The 20,325-nt window shown below is 46.3% G+C and overlaps 1 protein-coding gene across 4 annotated transcripts in view; it reads left to right on the forward strand.

Annotated features, from left to right (window-relative positions):
- TJP2 (tight junction protein 2) overlaps positions 1-20,325 on the forward strand; it is a 110,374-nt gene that overhangs the window by 38,561 nt on the left and 51,488 nt on the right. For 2 of the 4 annotated variants that reach the window (XM_054727338.1, XM_054727340.1), the window contains exon 1: positions 3,359-3,555. The exons of 1 other annotated variant lie outside the window; for it this stretch is intronic. In XM_054727338.1, the coding sequence (XP_054583313.1) occupies positions 3,496-3,555 (60 nt within the window). In that variant the 5' untranslated portion in view covers positions 3,359-3,495. Of the gene's footprint in view, positions 1-3,356; positions 3,556-20,325 lie in introns of those variants that run through there. One more of the 4 variants, XM_054727339.1, reaches the window with a different exon arrangement.

Consider the following 20,325-nt stretch of genomic DNA (forward strand, 5'->3'; position numbering starts at 1 on the left):
AAGGCTGCCGTGCAGGCCTTCCCTGAGCTAGTCGGGTTAGCATGGGGCCCCTTTTCGTCCAGTGCAAAGGTATGAAAAGATGGAGGCAGTGGGTGGTCTGCTTAGGGCAGTAATGGCAACCTTTTGAGCTTGGTGTGTCAAACTTTGCCAAAAAAACTGAGCATAACTCGGATAGTGTGTCACTTTGAGGAAAAAACTAACTCCAAGACTCTAGTCGCAAATGTTTCATCCTCAGGAGCAGCAAATGTTTCATCCTCGGCATGTGGCCGCGTGCCATCAGAAATGGCTACGCGTGTCAGTGCTGACACGCGTGTCATAGGTTCGCCATCACTGGCTTAGGGTAAGAGAAGCCTCCCTTTTTAACTTCATTATTGTTATTATTATTATTATTATTGGTGGCAACACATTGCATGACTGCTATTATCACTATAATGAAAAGATCCTCTCAAACATTCGTTTCACAGTCAGCAAGTGGACTCGACCTCTTTGCTGTAACTTAAGCTTGGCTCTCTCCGGAGGGCATTGCTTCCTGGTAGCCACCTCAAGGGGGTGCTTCCTACTTTAGATGGAAAGAGAAATCTGAGGAGGAGCTGGCTCTGCGGTTCAGGCAGAGAAGCTTGAACAAGCGCTCTGGGGCAGGAGTGAGCTTGGCAAGGTCGCAAAAGCAACAGCCACAAGGAAAGGCCAGTGTGGCTCCAGGAAGTGAGCTTGGGCGAGTGGAGGATGAGTTGAGGGTGGAGAAGGTAGCAGGGCCAACTCATCCCAGAAGGTCGGATGTAGAGGCAGTCTTAGCACAGGGTGCTGTAACAAAATACCACAGCCTGGGTGGTCTCCTCATTCCTTGATTCCCTACTTATTTCTTCCCTTTATTTGGAAAGCCCACCCCCCTCTTTTTGTCTCACAAACTCATTCCTGCCCATCATGTAAGTAACCCCATCTCTGGAAAGCCTTCTCTAATCCCCATCGCTTTAGTGTGGGTGAGGAAGTTCTTCCGAAAGCCCTCACACCACCCTGAGTCAGCCAGGAATCTCAGAACTTACACAGTTCCTCCCTCCCTTCCTTCCTTTCCCTCCCTCCCTTCCTTTTCTTATTATTTACTGATTGCTACAATAGATGGAGCTCCCATAGGTAAGAGCCTAATAAGTCTTTTATCAGGAGGTTCTGGCTTTACAGAAGGCGTTAAATAATTTCTTGTTGGATAGAAAAGTTCTTTGGAGAAACCAATTCCAGGAGTGGGGTTCAAATAAATGTCCAACTCTACATATGGAAAATATGGACTATAAATTGCTTCTCCAAAGAGTTACATTGATTTTTTTTACTGCTGCTAGCAATGCTACTCTATCGATTGAATCATGTGTTTTCAACCATTATCTGAATCAGAACTATTTATTGTGCCAGAATAGTGGTCTTTCTGCTATATGAGTATTTCATCATGTGGAGCAGTGTAGTCCATTAGGACTCTCCGTGATCAGAGGAATATTCTGTATCTTCACGGTCGTATATTGTAGCCATCAGCCACTGACTGAGCACTGGAAATGTGACTAGTGTGATTCAGAAACGGAACTTTTCGCTTCCTTTCATTTTCGTTAATGTAAATATATTAAAAATCCACATGTTCCCAGTGGTGATCATTTTGGGCAGCACAACTCTAGAGAGAGAAAAGGAATAATTGGGCAGATGTAATTGCCACCTTCTGGATTCCTTTCTTCCTTTCTAAATGCTGGTGGTGTCAGCTCATCCCTAAGGTGTGACCAGTTCACAAAGGCTGGCATTGTTGTTATGAGTCAGCACCACCTAATTCGGGAAACATTTTTTAAATGGTGCCCAGATCGGGAGAGTAACACCTTACCTCAGGAATACAACCGAAACCTCTAAGTCTGAAGCCCTGAAGGAAACTGGGCAGTTGTTACTCACCGGGCTTTCTATTCAGAGGCCAGCACTCAGCGACGGTAAAGGCGGCCAGGAGCCTGACACTTTCAGAGAGGCATCGGCCGGACTTGTTTTTCCAGGGAAACTGCCAAACTTGTTTTCATGAGGCAGGAAGTGAAGCAACTTTTCAGGGAACGAGCCCAACGTGTGTATCCTATCAGACCTTTTACCTTTTACCTTCTGCTTGTGAGTCTAGGTGGAGTTTTGCGTTTCTTTTTTTTTTTTTAATCTTTTTTTATATATATTTTATTGATTTTTTACAGAGAGGAAGAGAGAGGGATAGAGAGTTAGAAACATCGATGAGAGAGAAACATCCATCAGCTGCCTCTTGCACACCCCCTACTGGGGGATGTGCCCGCAACCAAGGTACATGCCCTTGACCGGAATCGAACCTGGGACCCTTGAGTCCGCAGGCCGACGCTCTAACCACTGAGCCAAACCGGTTTCGGCTTGCGTTTCAATTTAAGAGAAGAGCAGGGTGGGCTGCGGTTTTTTCCTCTGACAAGGTGGTTTTCCTTGGATTTCAAATCCAAAGTCCTATTTGTAATCACTGTACCTGTGTTGATTCTCCAAGTAATCTGTATGCCCTTAAAGGAAGCTTTTTATCTTGCACCATTTTTTTTTTTTGTCCATAGAGTTCTCTAATACGAGTAAATGTACTGAGTTGAATTAGATGAAGCCTGCCATTAAGTACTAGTCCATGTGACCTACGGGTAGGTAGCCTTCTACAAGCGGATGGCGGGAGGGAGTTTGTCTCTTTATTTGGAGTTGTTGGAAACGTGTCAAAGAGATAACCTCAAGAGACACGTCCTCAAAAGTCACGTTTTATTACTTAACACCAACATCTTCTACCCCTGGGATTCGCGTAATCAGTTGTGGAGCAGAGGAATGTGTTAGCTGGCCAGGCAGGCCTCTAGGCTGGACAGAAAACTTTGGAGTTTCCCCGGCTCTTCCTATCGGAAGAGAATTTGAAGAGGCTCCGCAAACCTCTCCAAAAAAGCGTTCGCACAGGATGCGCACGCGATCCCGAGGTTCGCCGGCCAGCCCCCGGCTCACAGCCGCAGCGCGGCTCACAACTCACCGCGCTTCCCGGGCGCGCGCGCGCGCTTGGAGCGGGACCTGCTGGCCCCAGTGTGCGCCGCGGAGCGAACCATCGGGCCCCCGGCCGGGGGAGGGTGGTGGTGCGGCCGTGGGGGCGCGGGACGCTACGGCCACGGGATCCCCTTGTTGCCGCCGCCGCCGCCGCCGCCGCCGCCGACTCCGGCTGCTAGCCGGGCGTCGCGCGTGACTCGCCCTGCCGCGGGGGCCTCGGGGGCGGGGCGCCCGTGAGTCCTCCCCTCCGGTCGCGCAGGGGGTGGTAGCGGCCCATTTGAGAGTTTCCCGGGCCTCTGGGCCAACACAGAGGCGCTGCGCTCGGGCGGGGGGCGGACCTACGGCGGCGCCGCCGCGGGAGGAGGGACAAAGGGGTGGGTCCCCGCTGGCAGGCACCCAGGCAACTAGTCCGAGGACCGACCCGCCGCGCGGAGAAGGAGGAGGAGCGGGGCCCACGCGGGACCCGCGCCCGAGATGCTGGTGCGAGGAGATCGCGGGTTTCCACCCCGGAGGGAGCTGTCCTGTTGGCACCATGTAAGTGCCCTCTTGCGCTCATTGGTGGGGAGAAGGGTCGCCGAGAGGGAACCTGGGAGCGCACGGTGGGCTTCCCAGATGTGCTGTGGGAGCTGGGATTCTCTCCCCGCCTGCGGAGGGCTGGGGGCCTCCGGGACTCCCGGATTCTCTTCTCTTCTTTCTCTTCTCTTCTCTTCTCTTCTCTTCTCTTCTCTTCTCTTCTCTTCTCTTCTCTTCTCTTCTCTTCTCTTCTCTTCTCTTCTCTTCTCTTCTCTTCTCTTCTCTCTTCTCTGTCACTTGGGTTTCAGATTAAGTCACTGAGTCGGGGAGACTGTCTTGAACTCTGTCTGGGATCCCTGCTACCTTGGAGGCATCTCCGGAGCCGGTCTGTCATCGGCTGTGTGGCTTGGTGTTTTCCCTCTCTGTTTCAGCCACACTCTTGTATTTGATTAAAGTGACCGGTATCTGTGTGCTTGAGGCAGACGGACAACTCTTTAGAGACCAGGATCTTCATTTCTCCCTTTGAATCAGCTGGCTGGGCACTCACTACACGTAAAAAAATTGTCCTCAGCGGGGGAATGGAGATGGAGCTTCAGAAGAAACCACAACAAGGGAGCGCAGAGTGCTTTCTGCTCGGGCATTATCTTACCTGTCATTAGTTCCTTCTCTTCTGTGTCTCCATTTGTCAGGTTTCCGCTTTGACACAGTAGTTGAGGCTATAAATAATCAGGGTTTTGGCTGCAGGCTTTTGACAGTGAATACTCCAGAGCTTAGTAATGGACTACGCCTCCCACCTCCCTGTTAGCCTCAGTTCTCCCGGCGGCAGCGCTGCTTCCCTGGCAGCTGTGTGCCCTGAGCAATGGCTGTGGTTTCCCTGCAGTGCCCAGCTGATTCTTACCATCCTAGAAACTGCCCTCCGCCCAGGGCACCCCAGCAGAGAGGGAAAGAGGCCCTCTTCTCCAGGTCTGGAGGTGGTCTGTGCGGGGCGCGCTGACGGTCACGTTGGGAGAACAGGGCCCTCTTTGTCAGGAGCCCTCTCAGAGGAGGTCGTGGGTGGGTAGCATCTATACACACCTGGGAAGGACATGCTTTCAGTGAGAAGTTAGTAGGAGTCATTGCGTTTGTAGCCAAGTGCCACGGGAATGGCATTTGTTTATTCAGTACATGTTCACAAACAACTTCACTTCAAAGTGTGGGGAATACAGACGACAAGAGGGCACCTCTGCCACATTCCTGTTGGGGAAGCATGCACCTAACGAAGACTGGTGGGCTCCAGGGAGAATGCCGCAGCTTTCCTTTCGGGGAAGGTGAGGGGTGGGTGTTTCCTAAGGCGGAAGTGGCGTTGGATATGTTTCTTGAGCTTTGCCAGAGCGGCTGCCAGACATTGACGAAGGGGAATTTTCTTCTCCGAAACACCCGCCTGTAACTTTTTTTCCCCCCAGGACGGGGCAGCTAATAACGTCACGAGCACCTCCTGTGCTCGTCACCGCGCGTGGTTTCTGGATGAGCCACACTCAGATTCTGCCCCGAAGTGTCTCTGTTAGACCTGAAAATTGAGCACTGTGTTTCTGCAGCCCACGCGGCTGGGACACCTGAGGCTGGGGCAGGGCGTGTGCAGGACGGAGAGGTGTCCTGTGTGCGTACCCTTTCAGGGATTCTGGCTGGGAAGAAAGGGTGGCATTTGAACCGGTACCTAGCTACGTAAGCCAGTATAAAAACATGGGGCTGATAACGCCCCCACCTCATGGGGTTAAGTGAGGACTGGATGAAATACTGTAGGGGGCCTGGCATGTAGTGGGTGCTAAGTAAATGGCAGCTAGTAATACGAACCATAGAGAGCTCCCACTGTGTACGTGTTGGTTCCAGGGCTGATAAGGGATGTGGGATCTAGAAGTACAGACAGGAAGTGCCGGTGGGTGTCCAGGGGAAAGAGGAAGAGTTGCTTACACTCCCTTGAAAGGCCTTGAATGCCTGTAAGAGAACTTTAAGTGGGGGGTGGGTAAGGGGATGGAGGAGGAGTCATAAAAATCCCTGAAGTGAACCAGTTTCCCAGTAAATACTCCACTCCAATCCCTACACAGGGAAATATTACTATTTTTGAGGCACTCATATGCTTACGACCAATAAATTTTTATATCACTCCCCCCGGGAATACCATTTGCTAGGACTTCTCCCTACATTTGTTTGGCTTTTGATCTAGTTTTTTTGTACATTGACAAAAGGTCACAGGCCAACCATTTATCTTCTGCAGAAGTGCCTGGGAATGCAAGGGAGGTGATAACATTCCTCCAGTGACTTTTGAATTTGCAAGGTTTTCTGTCCTGAAGGTTTTTTTTTGTTTGGTTAGGTTTTTGTTTTGTGTTTTTCTTAGGAGGCAGATGCGTTCTTGAAATTGTAGTTTAAAAAAGTCATGCAGATTTGGTTTGGGAGTGGCGTGAAGTGTAGGCGTGCCTGGGGTGGGGTGAAGAGGTAGGAAGGGTTAGTAATCACTGCTGAAACTTTCAACATACTTCTAACAAGAATGTGAGCCATCTGGGAGTTTATTTATTTATTTATTTATTTATTTATTTATTTTGCCTAATCCCTGAAACAAATCCCAGTAAGGAGTTGTGGCTTCAGATTAAATTGTCTAGGTTGGGAGCTTACTTCCTATAACATGCCTCGTTGATGAATTAGACCCTAAGCAGTGGGGGCCAGAAATTTGCTGGCCAGGATGGCCTTGGGCCAGCCAGCCTTGGTGTTGAGAGGCATTTTTCCTGGAAAATTGGGTGGGTGGGGCAAAATGATTCTCTCAGGTGTTTTGCTGAGTAAGTTTCTTGATCCTCAATCCAAGGGGTATGTAAGGCTCAGAAACAAAGACTCAGGTCAGAATTAACACGTATTTATGGGTTTACGTGAGCTTTTTTTAAAGTTAAAAAAGAAATCCTCTCTAAAGCTACTTCGGACCTACTTCACCCCCCACAGGAATTTTTGTCATGACCCTTGTTAGTTAGACACCTAAATAGCTAGCAAATTTCTGAGGGTCTGGGGTGGTATTTCCATTAAACATTTTTTAAAAGACTGTGAAACAGCAATGGGAAAAGTTCCCAGGTACTCAGTCCCAACATCCAGTGTTGAGAGCTGGGTCCAGCCTGGAAGGCTACCGAGGAAAGCAGTGGTGAAGCTTGTACACCGCCCACATTGTTGCAGGAGAGGCAGAGCTCTGAGTTGGAAAGTGCCTGCTCCCGCTTTCTTAACTGGGTTGGGAAATGCGCTTCTCAGAACAGCACGGGGTGACTGACCGCTAAACTTGGCGATTGCCTCCTGGAGCCCCACAGGCCTGCAGAGACCTCCCAACGAAGGCGCCGGTTTCATTTGGGGTTTTAAACGATGGGCGCCTCCATCCTCCAGCCAGGCATTGCACCCAAAGCTTCATCAGCCTCGATAACCTGTGAGCTCAGCAGAGAGACTAGGGACTGGCATATTGAAAAAAAAAAACCCTACATGTTTGATTGAGCGTTTTCTCTGCCTCGTTTGCTATTCCCTGAACTGTGTTTTCCAAAGTGTGCTTTACAGACAGACATACTTAGAGGGACATACCCTGTCTTTCCATTGCATGAACATTGGACTTTAAGAATAAAAAACAAAGCCAGCTACCTAACTAATTTATTTAATGGATTAGGTTACTTAGAAGGAGGCAAAAATAAGTGTTAAGTAACATAGTTCAGTTTAAGAAAAACAGTAAATTATCAGGATGAGTGGTATGAGACTAAGTCAGAAATCGTGAAGATAGTCCTTTAAATCTAAGACAGGAAATACTGTGACGTTTGTGGAGAGCTAGGTAGGCCTTGACGTCACCTCCAGGAAAGCCAGGAAGGTTGAATTTGATGGGTTTTATGTCTTAACGTGTGCATCTTGCTCTTGTCCACGGAGCTCTCTTACTGTTACTGAAGACTTTATGAAGCTCTTTAATGTCTTGCCCAATTCTCGTTCCCTTCTCCGCTTCCTATGAGCCATCGTGTGAGCAGTGTTTAAGGTTTGTTGGTATGGCGTTTACAGGGTAGAATGAAAAGGCCACTCCTGAGGGACGTCACCCTATTATCAAGTGCATCTCCTTTGCCATCCATCAGTGCCCAAGAATGGAGAGAGCCAGTCTCTACCAGGTGTAAATGCATTTAACTTGAAAAGGGTAGTTTCCATTGGTCTGTGAAGTAAGCTTTAACAAGGATTGTCGTAGGAATTAGAAATCTTGAGATAGGACAAAAGTAACCCTGCCTTGACCTAGAGAAATGAGTGATGTGAAGGTAAATAAAACCAGGATAGAAAATGCTTTGTTTTGGTCACCAAAATCCCTGCTTGTGTTTGTTCACGCACACCATTTTTGAAAAACCCTAAGCCTTCAATTAGTAACTTGTACTTTAGTCATTTTAAATCAGTACAGATATTTGTTTAGTGCCTCTGCCAGGTAGTTAAAGTTAAATCAGGTCTTTAACCTTAAAAAGATAACCAAACTTGCCTGCATCACTTGCATACCATTGTAAGTTGCAGCTCATAGCAAGATACATTTTTGTAATGTTTATTGTAACTTTCAGACTAAATACTTAGCCTAATTATAATGTTCATGGGTTATAGTTTTAATTTATGTTTCTTTTCTCCCAACATTGTGTGTGTGTGTGTGGGGGCGGGGGTGGTGAGAGGGCGGTGGGGAGCAGTGAGATTTGGAGTTGCAGGAATGGTACTGGTGGAGAAAGCATATCCTTGGTAGATCTTCATGACTAAAATACATGTTTGTATTTTAGGAAGCTGGATTAAATAAAAAAAATTTCAAATTATACCATAAATCTTGGCAAAGAATACAAATGTTCACTAAACTTTACCTATGTGCATATGTAATCATGGATTTAGAAATCGTTAATATGGTGATTACTATTTCTATTGTGGACTTTAATCATCCACATGAAATATAAACATTATGTTTGCAAGAAAAAAATGGGCTTTTGAAACTCTAATTATAGTGTGCCTCATCTGATAGATACCCTGTGTAAACATGGGACTAAATATATACTGTAGCTATTTATTAACAGTATGTGTGACAATATTGTTAGTCACACGTCAGAGGTGTTCGGAGGGAATGTATATAACACATTGTGGGAGAGAATTATTGGGATGGTTGTTGGAAAGTAACAGTTACTAAGCTGCAGTGAATAGATAATGATTAAAAGCCAGTTACATCTTCGCCATTGTAATAAAGAAAGCTTTGGTAGAGATGAGAGAATACAGCAGGTACCTGAGTGGAAGGTGAGCAGGGGAAATAATGCTTTCTCGTCATCAGTAGGAATTAATGAACTCTTCTACTACATGCATCTTCTAGGACTTTTGTTCTTCCCAGGAGGAAATAAAGTTCCGAATTTAGCTGCCTGTTTTCATTCATTGAGAACCATTTGTAATCACTGTCTGAAAGGAAGCGTTTCCCGTTCGAGGTTGTGGGGTGTCCTTTATGCTTATATAGCAGTGCGCCCCTGGGTGGAATGAACTTGACGTTGGGGAGCAGGGGAATGTGTGCTGTGAGAAACCAGCAGCCCATTCCCAAAACGGGGAAGACTGTTGCCAAGTACATCTGGCAAAACAGAATGAACTTCTTTTGAGGGAATTAATTTACCAAAACTAACCACTTCTGGTTTTGCAGAGCAGCCCTTTAGAAGAAACTTCCTGGTGAGCTCATTCTTAGGAGCCCTTTCCTCCCTAACCCTTCTTCACTCAGGCTGAATCAGCCGCCTTCTCGCCTGTGATTGGTTAGTGTGCACATGCTAGTATTTATTAGAGCTCTTATCACGTCTGCCAGGGCCAGTCACTTCCGTCAGCCGGGAACCCCTCCCTGGTCTGAGTCATCTTGGAAACCCCAGAAGACAGGCAGGCACATTACTAAGTACCACCTCCAACTGCCTTGATTTGGGGAGGGCTTGTTGCATACACCAGTAAGAATTGAAGACGCATTGAGAAGTTAGAAGAGTGGATTCCTGGCATTTCTACAGTGAGGAGATGATAGTTCGTAAGGGAAAAAAGTGTAGAATTACATACAGACCATTTTTGTGGGGGCATATCAGCTCTGCCACTAACTAGCTGGGTGATTTCAGCAAGGTAAGCAATTCTAGTTCTCAGTCTCTTTGTGGGGAAATGAGCTGTTATGGTTGATGGTCTCTGAAGCCTTTTCAGTGTTTAAGTTTCTGAGGGTTCTAAGTGTTTGGGGGTAAAGCCTGAAGAAAGAACATCCTATATAATAAAAGCCTAATACGCAAATGGACCGAATGGCAGAATGACCAGCGTAACGACCAGTCACTATAACGCACACTGACCACCAGGGGGCAGATGCTCAATGCAGGAGCTGCCCCCAGTCCGCAGGCCCCAGGCCAGCCAAGGTGGGTGTGAGCGGGGGGCTTCCCGATCGCCCTGCCGGTCGCCCTGCAGATCGGCCCTTATCACTGGCCAGGCCTAGGGACCCTACCCGTGCACAAATTTTGTGCACCAGGCCTCTAGTTCTAAATAAGATCTAATAACTCTTGTCATCATAAAGTGTTTCCAGGCTCTGTAACAACTTTTGTGTTTATTATTATTTCTTTCTTTCTTTCTTTTTTTTTGTCTTTTAAAAAGAGGCCCATGTGGCTCAGTTGGTTGGGTGTTGTTCCATGTACTGAAATGTTGCTGGTTCCACTCCTGGGTCAGGGCACCTGCCCAGGTTGGAGGCTTGATCCCTCGTAGCTGGTGTGCAGGAGGCAGCCGATTGATGTTATGCTCTCACATTGGTATTTCTCTCTCTCTCTCTCTCTCTCCCCCACCCCTAAAAAAAAAAAAGTCAATAAACTGTTAAAAAAGAAAATAAAATAAAAAGAGATCCAGTGGGTTCTCTCTGAAAGGCATTGATCTCGAAGACAAACTGGGAACCTGAGTGGCTATAGTTGTTTAGCTCATGAAGTGATGGAAGGATCTATTATTCAGTTGCAGCTTAAATAATGTACCAGCCCAGTGGTGCTGGATTCTTTCCCTTACTCTGCAGCCCAGGCAAGCAAACAAAACCCTCATTTTCTCCTTCCTCTTCCCCTCCACCCTTCCCAGTAAAAGCGGCATACTGGGAGACTCCAGCACCCCCTCCTTTTCCACGGACGTCTCCCCCAGGGACCCCATTGTGTGGCATGAGGGTGGACGGTAAGGCAGGCCTGCAGCTGGAAGGCCTCTCTGATGTGTTCTTCACAGCGGCGCTGGAGATGAGCCTAACTGGGTACTCTTGCGAGACCTCCCTGTTCACTAGTGTAAACAAACTCACTCGCTCTCCTCCGAGTCTCAGCATCCCTTCAGGCACCCCTGAGTTTTTCTGCCTGCCTCCATGCAGAGTGCTTCGCCTACCTTGGGCTGGCCTGTTTAGTGTCTGGGTGAGTTTTAAGAGGGGAGAGAGATTTGTGGCCTCTTAGACACCCATTGACATTTTCCAGAAATGGAACTGGAAGCATTTGTGCTTTTCCGTCTGGTGTTGTTATTGTTAGAGTCTAAAAACGGGCAAGTGGCGACACATGGAAATGAAGAGGCTCTGAGTTCATTTTGATTATCAGTGGCCTTCTTTCTCGCAGTACCTAAATTCGGATTTTAATCAGAGGTCCGGGAGAAATTTTTAGTCTACTGATAACTGCTTAGGCGCACAGTGTGCAGATGTCTTTCCTCAAGAGGCAGGAAGAGGCAGGAAAGGTTGACTCAATTTACCGAAGAACTGAGGTTAGAAAAATTGGTCTGAAACTGGGAAAAGATCTCCCATGGAAACAGTGGTGTCCAGAGTCTGTTCTCTCGAGCCTGCTCACTCACCCTGAAGCTTTTTCTATATTATTATTTTTATGGTGTTTCCTTGAAGTATAATTTTCTTTAAATAATATATTTTATTGACTTTTTACAGAGAGGAAGGGAGAGAGGGATAGAGAGTTAGAAACATCGATGAGAGAGAAACATTGATCAGCTGCCTCCTACACACCCGCTACTGGGGATGTGCCCGCAACCCAGGTACATGCCCCTGACCAGAATCAAACCCGGGACCCTTTAGTCCACAGGCTGACGCTCTATCCACTGAGCCAAACCTGTCAGGGCTGAAGTATAATTTTCATACAGTAAAATGCATAAATCTCAAGTGGAGAGCTTGGTAAATTTTTTTTTTATTGTGGTAAAATACACATAACATGAAATCAACCATTTTAAAGTCTACAATTCAGTGGCAGTTAATTCATTTATAGTGTTGTGCGGCCACAAGTTCCAAAGCTGGATGAGTTTATACATGAGTGCATTCACCTGTGTGGTTATAAGAACTTTCCATCATCCTAGAAGGTTCTCCGGCCACTTTTCCGACTGTTAGCACCCCACCTGCAAGGAATAGTTTTGCTTGACCTTGATCCATGTACATGAAATCAAGATTTTGTGTGTGGCTTCTTCTGCTCACATGACCTTTGTGAGATTCATCTGTGTTGTAAGGTGGTTCCACAGTTCTGTTTTATTGCTGAGTAGTATTCCACTGATAGGAATTTATCATAGTCTGTTTAGCCATTCTTTTGTTGGTATGTATTTGGGTTTATTGTCAGCTTTTTTTTTTTTTCTTTTATGAATAAAGCTGCTATGAACATCACCTACACCTTGTTTTGTGGACTTACTAGTAAGCACATAGTTCTTTTGAGTGAATTCCTAGGAGTAGAATTGCTGGGTCATGGCTTGGGGATATGTTTAACTTTCATCCTGTAATTTCTTTTTTAAATGTGTTTTTTATTGGTTTTAGAGAGAGAGGGGAAGGGAGAGAGAGATAGAAATGAGAGAGAATCATTGATCAGCTGCCTCCTGCACATCCCCTGGGGATCTAGCCTGCACTCCAGGCATGTGCCCTGACCGGGCATTGAACTGTGACCTCCTGGTTTATAGGTCGATGTTCAACCACTGAGTCACATCGGCTGGCTACTCTGTGATTCTTGAGACTTTTTTTTTTATGAGTATGCTTGAGAAATTATAATTTGCAAGACTACAAATTAATGCAGAGACTGAAAGGTGACTTAATTCTAAGACCTGCTGCTTTGATGTATAACTTTATGAAACTTAATGAGTGTTTTCTTTCTGAAGTCATTCTGACTTGTTAGCTTTTAACAGAGTAAGTAAAAGGTGATCTATAAATCTGGTTTATAGATGGGCTAAAGAGGATATTCCTTTCCCCCCCTCTGTCTTTAAGTTTATCTTTTGACAAGTGAAATGGAGATTATTTTGTGCTGACAGCATGCTCCAAAATACGGGCAACAGTGGCTGTCCTCTTTCTAGCTTATATTATGAAATATGAGCTATAATGTATTGCTCCTTTATTTTTATTATTAAATTTATTGGGGTGGCATTGGTTACTTAATGTACTGCTCTTGAGACATTTAAAAATCTTGAATCAATTTTGGCAAAATCCTCCCTATAACGATAGCACATGTGGAAAGAACTGAGTTTTTCTAACGTCTGAATCTTCTCTCATTCACATAATTTTTCTTACAACTCTGCCCGATGTTACCTTTTTAAGGACCTTACTGTTACAGTTTTGAAAAGGTGGTTAGCTAGAAACAGACGGACCAAGTGATGTATCGATTCATGTTTTATTTTAGGCTTCTCTCTATAGTGTTATTTCTGAAGGCTCCTTCAGAGAAATGTAAAGCAATAAGGAAAGCAAGGATTTGAAGTTCCCAGATAAGCATGATCAGTAACTTCGTTTTAGCCACTGGTTTAGCAGGCCGGCTCCTTTGCGAAAGCTTCCTTAAATTTGCATGTGCTAGAGATATATTGACAGAATCCCTGTTTTATCTCTCCTTCGCCAGACTTACCCAGTCGGCCAGGGCTGACAATGGATGTCCAAGCTGTTCACAGTGGCTAATACAATGGACAAAGGGCTTCACTGTTTGGAGAGTGGAAAGTGGAGCTGAAGGGGAGCTTCTTAAGGGCATTGGCCTAATTCACTCCTTCGACAGAAATGATTGGTTTTACATATAGATGTCCCCTCTGTCTGCCAGTGTCACACACAGCTGGTGGTGTCACAGCCTGGAGAAGAAACCGTGGTGCCGCTTTGTGTATTTTTGTGAAGTACAGCCTTTATTTCTATTTGATACTATCCTTAAACAAGTTTTTTTTTTTTAAAAAAGCCTAAGTAAAGTTCTGCCATTTACTGATAGTCCACCCAAGTTGGGGGACTGGGAAAGGCAGCAGAAACTGCATCACCACCCATCGGGGTCCCAGAAAACTTCCTCACCGGCGGGAATTGGTTCGTCACCCACTTTCCAAAGATAAAACTCTTTGTGGGCCTTTTCCTCTGTGAAAGGTGGGGAACCAGAGCTGGGTTAAAAACCAAAGCTAGTTGAGGCACTGCTCAATATCAGAATTCCGTGTTTGTGATTTACTTTGCCCAGAATGCATGTCGGCGATGCCTTTGCCGTTTATGACCTCGGATATTTGCAGCCAGCATGCACGGCCTCGGAGACCGCCGCTGGCCTATTAGTAGAAGAGGCGCAAAGGGGAATGCCCGTGTCGCGGCGGGGGAAGGGCTCAGTGGGCTTCGTAGTAAGCGCCAGCCCACAATGGCATTGTTGTTCTGAGTGGTTGAGTGTGATTCGATGATTAAATATAAATGTTGACCTGATTTGGAATCTATCCCAGCAATGAACTGTTCTGAAAAAAACCGCAGTAGCATATCATCCCACCAGACGTGTTCTTTGGGCTTTATAGTTGGGATAATGATTTATGCAGTGAAGTGTCATAAAAACTGGGGCGCTGTGGTGTCTCTCAGCCTCTTGTTTGTTTCCGCTTGGGCGTATTGGCTGGATGTGTCGCCTGCTACACGGACAGTCCGTTATCTTCATGGGAAGCAGCATAAGCTTTTTTAAATATATATATATATTTTTTTATTGATTTTAGAGAAGAAGGGAGAGGGAGAGAGAGATAGAAACATCCATGATGAAACAGAATCATTGATCGGCTGCCTCCTGCACGTCCCCTACTGGGGATCGAGCCTACAACCCAGGCATGTGACCTTGACCGGAATTGAACCCGGGACCCTTCAGTCCACAGGCCGACGCTCTACCCACTGAGCCAGACCAGCTAGGGCCGACTTAAGCTTTTTGGTTGGGATGAATCGCGTCAAAACGAATGCTTGGAGACAGAGAACTCCGCACAATGTCCCCAATTAGACATAAACTTCCCTGCCTGTGTCCATCCTTTCGGAAGAGCGGTGTGTTTTCAGGGAGGCCTGGGTCCTCCCTGGAGTGGGGAGGGGGCCCAGTTTCACGCTGAGGGCAGCTCTGGCTCTTTGCATTCTTAGGCAGAGAGTACTGCTCAATAAGTGAAGGAAGGCAGAAGGGAGAAGGTGGGCCCCAGAGGACTGAAATGTGGGCAGCATGGGTGTGCAGTCTCTCTCTCCCCTTTCTTCCCAGCTTCTCTGCCTCCCAAGAAAGCACTTGGCAGGCGGCTTGGGGACTATTGGAACCTGAAAAACTTTGCATTATTGGACTGACAAATCGAAAATGTGCATTGCTGGGGCTTGTAAAACAGCTCTGGGCTGTGCGCTTGTTTTCTATAAATATCGTGGGTGTGTCAGGGCAGGCTCCTGAGGTTGGTGTGAAACGCCGGCTCCTGAGGGAGCCCAGGGCACAGGAGATGGAGCTGGTTTTGCTCTGTGCCCTGAGACTTCACTTTTCTCTCGTGAAGTGAGGGAAGGAAGCCAATGCGACTGGACAGTCCCAATCAATTGGGGGCAGGTGTTAAAACTCGCTTTTATAGGGGAAGACACTGAGGCTCAGAAATGTTAAGTCATTTGCCCGAGATCACACAGCTCGTGTGACCGGGAGGGAATCTGAGTCAAGGTCCATGTGACTCATTTGAAGCCTGCAGGTTTTTGCAGTTGTGCCAGCCTCTGCGTTTCAGAATCAGAAGAAATAGGGGGAGATGCAACAGACATCATCCCTCTGTTGATTGTTAGGAGTTTAAATATTATCATTGAACGTGTAAAGGACCCCCCTCCCCGCCTGCCTGCCCAGGAATCATGAGTGACAATAATATATCAATGTTAGGAGATTGATTCCTTCTTCAGTGACCTCTGTGTGTCCACCGCTGTGTGAGGCCCCAAAGACGCTGTCACATGAGGAAGACACAGCCTTACGAGGAAGTAGATTCCCGTGGTCGGCAAACTGCGGCTCGAGAGCCACATGCGGCTCTTTGGCCCCTTGAGTGTGGCTCTTCCACAAAATACCACGGCCTGGGCGAGTCTATTTTGAAGAAGTGGCGTTAGAAGAAGTTTAAGTTTAAAAAATTTGGCTCTCAAAAGAAATTTCAATCGTTGTACTGTTGATATTTGGCTCTGTTGACTAATGAGTTTGCCGACCACGGACATAGACAACTAGCTAAAATCACAGTTTTATTACAGAAATATTAAGAATATGTCTTATCACGTGAAAGTCTACTTTTTTTCAAGTTCACAGTCTCCAGTTAGAAATGACTGTGTCATTCCATCAACTCTCCCCACAAAAGCAGTGGTTACGTGAATGGCTACCAAGCACATGGGTTGTGGAATTAGAAAGAGCATCTTACTAGTAGATATGCTATGTTTGGGACTTTGCCTGTTAAAGGTCAGAATTCCATCCCAAGTTCCCTGAGGGTCAAAGTACATCTTTTAAAATATGAAATACCTCTAAAAGGTTTTAAAATATGAAATACCTCTAAAAGGTTTAGGCTACCAGACACTCACACTTTAGTGTGACATAGGACAGTCAGGTTATTCTGATATGTATCTGACACCATGTGCATTGATAGAGTAGGAACTTTAAAAAATGTTTTTATTGATTTTTTAGAGAGAGGGGTAGGGAAAGGGATAGAAACGAAGATGAGAGAGAAACATCATTGATCATGGCTGCCTCCTGCATGTCCCCTCCTGGGGACCAAGCCCTGCAATGCGGGCACATGCCCTGACCGGGAATCGAAATGATGCTCAACCACTGAGCCACACCGGCCGGGCAAGTGAGAATTTTGAATGGGGATACAAGAGGGGGCGAATTTTGGTGATGGAGCAAGCCATTACGGGATGCCAGGTGTTTGCCTTTGGATGGTTGGGGTAGGAGAACATCGAAAGCCAGAGCAACCAGCCCAAGGGGTAGAAAGAGCAAGGAAATCTCTAGAAGTTATTTCTTTCCTGTTCCTTCCTGGAATGCTACTCAGGGTGCTTTTGTCTCTTCCTCACCTACTCCTGCATGGCTTTCTCCCCCAGGACCCGGCATGGATGAGTTAGATGTGCTCCCGCGGACAGCCTGATAAGGCTGACACTGTAGGAATGCCGATTCTTGGTTGTATGCTCAGCCAGGTTGTATGCTCAGCGAGCACAAATGCAGGATATATAATTCAGATCAGACTGAGTCGGACTTCATGGCGGGTAGTGGAAACTTACAGTCTTTACAAACAAGTGTCTTCTAACGCAGGGTTTGCCTGGGGCCGGGGGTGCTGCATCCTCGTGGTCTTTCTGTGAGCTGCCCCGACAGCAGGAGGTCAGGAGCCAAGGTTTTCCCTCCTCTGTGTCCATCCCATTGCTTTGCAGAGTCTTGCCCAGGACGTGTGTTGATAATACTCACACATGTAGTTAATTATCTACTTTGAGGAAAATCTGAAGCAAGATTTTGATCTCAGGCCAGCTTCCCCCTCAGAACGTGATTGGAAATGGTGGACAAGTTCAGATTTTAGATTAGGTAAACTATCCCCAGGGAAGTTCCATTGTTACCAAAACCAAGGGTAGTGCCCTTTGAATTGACCTAACTTTTGGATTATGTACCTGCCAAGAACTCACTCATTATTAATTTAAAAAGAAAAAGAAATACACAGGCAAACAAAACAGGATTATCCCCAAATAGGGACTGGCTGCTCAGGACAGACCTAAGGCTTGTTGAAGGTGGAAGTGAGGAAGGAAAGCAAAAATCAGAAAGTGTGTGCACCTCCCTCGGCACCAGTGTGAGCACCTTGCAGGAAAGGACCAGGTCTGGGGGAACAGACACCTGCACATTAGTCATCTGCCACTAAATTTTGCATAAGATGAAACTAGGGATTGGCAAACTTCAGCCAGCTGCTGGTTTGGTTCTTTTTGTTTGTTTGTTTTTCTGCCCACTAACTAAGAATTGTTCTTTCATTTTATAATGGTTACATTTTATTTATTCATTCATTTATTTATTTATTAAATATATTTTATTGATTTTTTTGCAGAGAGGAAGGGAGAGGGATAGAAAGTTAGAAACATCAGCCGAGACCGTTTTGGCTCAGTGGATAGAGCGTCGGCCTGCGGACTCAAGGGTCCCAGGTTCGATTCCGGTCAAGGGCATGTACCTTGGTTGCGGGCACATCCCCAGTAGGGGGTGTGCAAGAGGCAGCTGATCGATGTTTCTCTCTCATCGATGTTTCTAACTCTCTATCCCTCTCTTTTCCTCTCTGTAAAAAATCAATAAAATATATATTTTTTTAAAAAAAAAGAAAGTTAGAAACATCGATGAGAGAGACATCGATCAGCTTCCTCCTGCACACCCCCCACTGGGGATGTGCCCGCAACCAAGGTACATGCCCTAGACCGGAATCGAACCTGGGACCCTTCAGTCCGCAGGCCTGACGCTCTATCCACTGAGCCAAACCAGTTAGGGCTAATGGTTACATTTTAAATGGTTATGTCAGTATCTATATAATGCTAAAATATATCAACTATGTGGCCCTTTAAGAAGATGTTGGCTGGCCCCTGGTTCAAAACTCCTAGAATTTCTCGCATGTTCTTTTGCCATCATGGAACAGTCATGTCAGGATGCTGACCTGTGAAAGATTCTGGCTTCACAAGGATGCTCTTGTCCGAGGTCCCTCTTGGCGGTGGTAAAGCGAAAGAGAAGGGGTTGGATGGGCGTGCGAAAGGGCTGGTTTGCTTCTGGTTTCAGTTGAGGCAGGTCACAGACTGATAACAGGGGCCAGCTGGAAAGTGCTGAGTATAGACTTCTTCCAGGCTAAGCAGTAACATCTGTGAAAATGTGGAGGAAGTATGCTTCAAAGTGCAGTTTGTTTTTAGGATTTTTTAGAGAGAGAGAAAGGGAAAGAGGGAGAGAGAGAGAGAGAGAGAGAGAGAGAGAGAGAGAGAGAGAAACATCTATGTGAGAGTGAAGCATTGATTGGCTGCCTCCTGCACGCCCCCTACCGGGGGTTGAGCCCACAACCCAGGCATGACTGGGAATTGAACTGGCGACTTTTCAGTGCACGGGATGCCGCCCAATCAGTTGAGCCATACCGACCCGGGCAGATGGACACCCTGGGTGGTGCCATTTGTTCCCTTGACTTAATCTGGTGTGCGCGCCCACTTATCAGAATGCCTAGTAAATTTTTGTTATACGTGCCCTGATACGGGTTTCCTGGCCACCCTTAAGTAATGTGCTGCAAAGGTGCCTTTGGAACCTGCCTTAGAAATGATAGTTCTTTTTTTTTTTTTTTTTAAATATATTTTATTGATTTTTTACAGAGAGGAAGAGAGAGGGATAGAGAGTTAGAAACATCGATGAGAGAGAAACATCCATCAGCTGCCTCTTGCACACCCCCTACTGGGGATGTGCCCGCAACCAAGGTACATGCCCTTGACCGGAATCGAACCTGGGACCCTGCAGTCCGCAGGCCAACGCTCTATCCACTGAGCCAAACCGGTTTCGGCGAAATGGTAGTTCTTCATTCTTTCCTCACAGTAGGAGATCTTGACTTATGCCTAAGCCCTTGGCTGGGCAGCAGGCCTCAGCTGCACGGGGAACTGGAGCCAGGTCTCCCTCTCCTCCTCCCCAGCTCCTGTGTCCTGCCATTCTTCCCTGTTTCCTAGTAAGATGAGCAGTTTGGACTCAAATTGCTAAAAATACAAATCCACTGATCCTACCTCAGATTTTTTACTCATTTTGCTCATTAATGAGGCCAAGATCCTTCCCGAGACCCCGGCTCCCCCCGCTTTCTACACTTGCTTGCTGGCCCCTTGATTTATGCATGGGAAGGCAGGACCGTGTGTGTATTATCCTCACTGTTTGAGTCCCCAGGGCTCCGTACAAAGCCTGGTATGAAAGAGGTGCTTAATAAATATTTATTGAATGAACTGATGGATGGATTCCACTTTCCACGTGAAACTTTAACTCCTGTAACTTTTTCCTGGAAGATGATGTTCTTCCGCACCTATAATTAGGTCCAGAGATCAACAGTTGGAAAGTGTTATTCCTCTGAATATCCCACGGTGCCCAGAGCAGGGTCAGAAACACTGTAGGGTGTTGATTGATTGTAATATGCTTTTGTGTTTCCATTTCATGTTAAGGAACGACAACTAAAAGTATAATTGTTTCCTTTTAGTCATCGTCACCCCCTTCACTATTTGCACATTTACTTGGCCTCTTATAAAAGCTATAATGGCGGGATTTTATTGTGATTATTAAAGTGTGAAGGGAAAACAGTCTCTCCCCTTTTATTATTGTGCCACCTAGTGGATTATGTCTGTTTATTGCGCAGTGGCCTTTGCTGATTTCCTGATAATTTTATATTCAAAAAAAGGGGAATTGCTGGGAACTTTTTTTATGCTCTAAGACTGCATACAATTTCTGCCCACAGTTTATGTCACTAGGCAGAAATGGATTTTTTGAAACGAGCTCAGCATTGTTTAATTTAGAATTTAATAAAGAAGTTGCCCCATATCTGAAATGTCCCATGTTACCAACAAAAGAAAACAATGAGTTGGGAGAAGGGTGTGCCCCACAC

Source organism: Eptesicus fuscus, chromosome 15, assembly GCF_027574615.1.
Source record: "Eptesicus fuscus isolate TK198812 chromosome 15, DD_ASM_mEF_20220401, whole genome shotgun sequence".
NCBI classification, from domain to species: domain Eukaryota; kingdom Metazoa; phylum Chordata; class Mammalia; order Chiroptera; family Vespertilionidae; genus Eptesicus; species Eptesicus fuscus.